This window comes from Scyliorhinus canicula, chromosome 24, assembly GCF_902713615.1.
Source record: "Scyliorhinus canicula chromosome 24, sScyCan1.1, whole genome shotgun sequence".
Lineage (NCBI taxonomy): Eukaryota > Metazoa > Chordata > Chondrichthyes > Carcharhiniformes > Scyliorhinidae > Scyliorhinus > Scyliorhinus canicula.
In genome coordinates, this window is record NC_052169.1 from 7,214,544 (window position 1) to 7,216,901 (window position 2,358).

At 58.4% G+C, this 2,358-nt stretch overlaps 1 protein-coding gene across 1 annotated transcript; it reads left to right on the plus strand.

The window, feature by feature from the left end:
- The first annotated feature begins 227 nt into the window (after positions 1-227).
- LOC119956847 (growth arrest-specific protein 1-like) lies at positions 228-1,557 on the plus strand. The gene has a single exon (XM_038784336.1). The coding sequence runs from the start codon at positions 568-570 to the stop codon at positions 1,423-1,425; it is 858 nt and encodes a 285-aa protein (XP_038640264.1). The 5' UTR covers positions 228-567; the 3' UTR covers positions 1,426-1,557.
- The last annotated feature ends 801 nt before the right edge of the window (positions 1,558-2,358 follow it).

Genomic DNA, 2,358 nt, shown 5'->3' on the forward strand with positions numbered 1-2,358 from the left:
GGAGGGAGGGAGGTGGAGAGAGGGGAGGGGAGGGAGGTGGAGAGAGGGGAGGGGAGGGAGGGAGGTGGAGAGAGGGGAGGGGAGGGAGGTGGAGAGAGGGGAGGGGAGGGAGGGAGGTGGAGAGAGGGAGGGGAGGGAGGTGGAGAGAGGGGAGGGGAGGGAGGTGGAGAGAGGGGAGGGGAGGGAGGGGTGGGGAGAGAGGGGGTTAAATCAAAGCGTGGTGTTGAACATGGAGCAAGCTGCAGAGACTTTCGCCAGAGAGAGAAAGAAGGAGAAGGAAGAGAGAAGAGGGCAGTCTGCCAATTCCAATCTGTGCAGAGGAGACCCGGGCCAGTGTGTGGCCAGCGGGAGGATTGCGGACAGAGAGCAGCGAGTGGAGCAGAGACCCAGACACAGAGAGAGACACAGAGAGAGAAACACAGAGGCAGAGGCTGGAGTCTGCAAGCTGCTGAATGGACATCGGGCAGGGAGCTGTCCCGGGATACAGGGAGCTGCTGGTGGCTGCCCGGAGGGGGGTGATGCCAGTGAGAGGCTGCCGCTGGCGGAGGGGGGTAGGGGGGCAGTGAGATGCCCCTGGCAGCCGGGCTGTGCTGGCTGGCGGTGTTGGTGGGCTGGGGGGCAGCAGCAGCCGGGGAGGTGCCCGGGGGGGTGCCCGGGGCTGAGCTGTGCTGGCAGGCAGTGCTGCGCTGCCAGGGGGAGCGCCAGTGCCGCTGGGCATACGGCCAGTACAGCGCAGCGTGCGAGCCGCTGGTTCGGGGCCAGAGCAGCAGCCAGTGCCCCAGCCACTGTATCGGGGCCTTGCTGCAGCTGAACCGCACGGAGGGTGGCCCGGGCCTGGAGACCTGTGACTGCGGCTCTGACCCACAGTGCCGCCGGCTGAAGCGGGCCATCGAGCCGTGCCTGCCGCGCCCCCACCGGCAGCCCAGCCTAGGCTGCACCGAGGCCCGGCGCCGCTGCGAGGCCCGGCCGCCCTGCCGCACCGCCCTCCGCGGCTACCTCGCCGCCTGCGGGCAGCTCTTCAATGGGCGGCGCTGCGGGACCCGCTGCCGGGCTGCCATCCAGCGGCTACTCGCCCTACCCGGCGGTGCCAGGCTGGATGCCTGTGTGTGTGACGGGCCGGACAGAGCCTTCTGCCAGGTGGTCAAGGGCAACATGCGCAGGTTCTGCTCCCTGGGCACTGCCCACCCCCTGCTGCCCACCCACTCCCCCCGCCAGGGTGACCACACCAACCTCACCCAGCCCAGGGGGGGCTCAGGCGGCGGCCAGGGGGGGCACACTCGGCCCCTCAATGTGTGTGCGGGGCTGGGGGCGCAGACATGGGGCTCCCCCCTCCTCCTCCTCTCTCTCCTCCCTCTCCTCTCTCTCCTCCTCTCTCTCCTCGGCTGCTGCCTTCCCCAACACTTGGTGCAAACTTGTGCTTTTTAGTTTGCTCCATCTTTCTCTCTCTCTCTGTGACTATCACTCTCTCTGACTTTCTGCCTGACTTTGTCTTTCTCCCTCTCCCTCTGTGACTTTCACTTTCTCTCTTTCTCTCTGTGACTTTCTCTGCCTCTGACTTTCTGCCTGACTTTGTCTTTCTCCCTTTCTTTCTCCCTCTCTCTCTCTGACTTTCACTCTTTCTCTCTGTGACTTTCTCTCTGTCTGACTTTGTCTTTCTCTCTCTCTGTGACTATCACTCTTTCTGTCTTTCTCTCGGTGACATTGTCTGACTTACTTTCTCTTTCTTTCTCTCTCTTTCTCCCTGTGACTTTCACTTTTTCTCTCTGTCTTTCTATGACTTTTACTCTCTGTCTTTGTCCTTTTCTCTGTCTCTCTCTCTGTCTCTTTCTTTCTCTCTCTTTCTCCCCGTGACTTTCACTTTTTCTCTGTCTTTCTATGACTTTCACTCTCTGCCTTTGTCCTTTTTTCTCTGTCTCTCTATTTGTCTCTTTCTCTCTCTTTCTTTCTCTCTGTGACTTTCACTTTTTCTTTCTTTCTATGACTGTCAGTCTCTCTGTCTTTGTCTTTTCCTCCTGTCTCTCTGTCTCTCTTTCTCTCTGTGTGTCTTTCTCTCTGTCTCTATTTTCTCTGTATATTTTCTCTCTGTCTTTCTCTCTCTGTCTTTCTTTCTGCATCTTATTTTCTCTCTCCCCTCGTGCCTTACTCTCTGTCTCTGCCTTACTCTCTGTCTCTGCCTTTCTCTCGCTATCTGCATCTTGTTTCTCTCTGTCTTTCTTCATATGTGTTTTTCTCTCTCTATGTCTTTCACTATCTGTCTTTCTCTTTCCTCCTCTCTGTCTCTCCCCTCCCCACTCACCCCTTCTTATTTGCCACTTGTCTGTCGGGACACAGGGAGCTTCAAGTGTTGACAAAACACAA

What these genes read in the sequence shown, in the direction of transcription:
- LOC119956847 (XM_038784336.1), top strand. Translation starts at nt 568, where the DNA reads ATGCCCCTGGCAGCCGGGCTGTGCTGGCTGGCGGTGTTGGTGGGCTGG.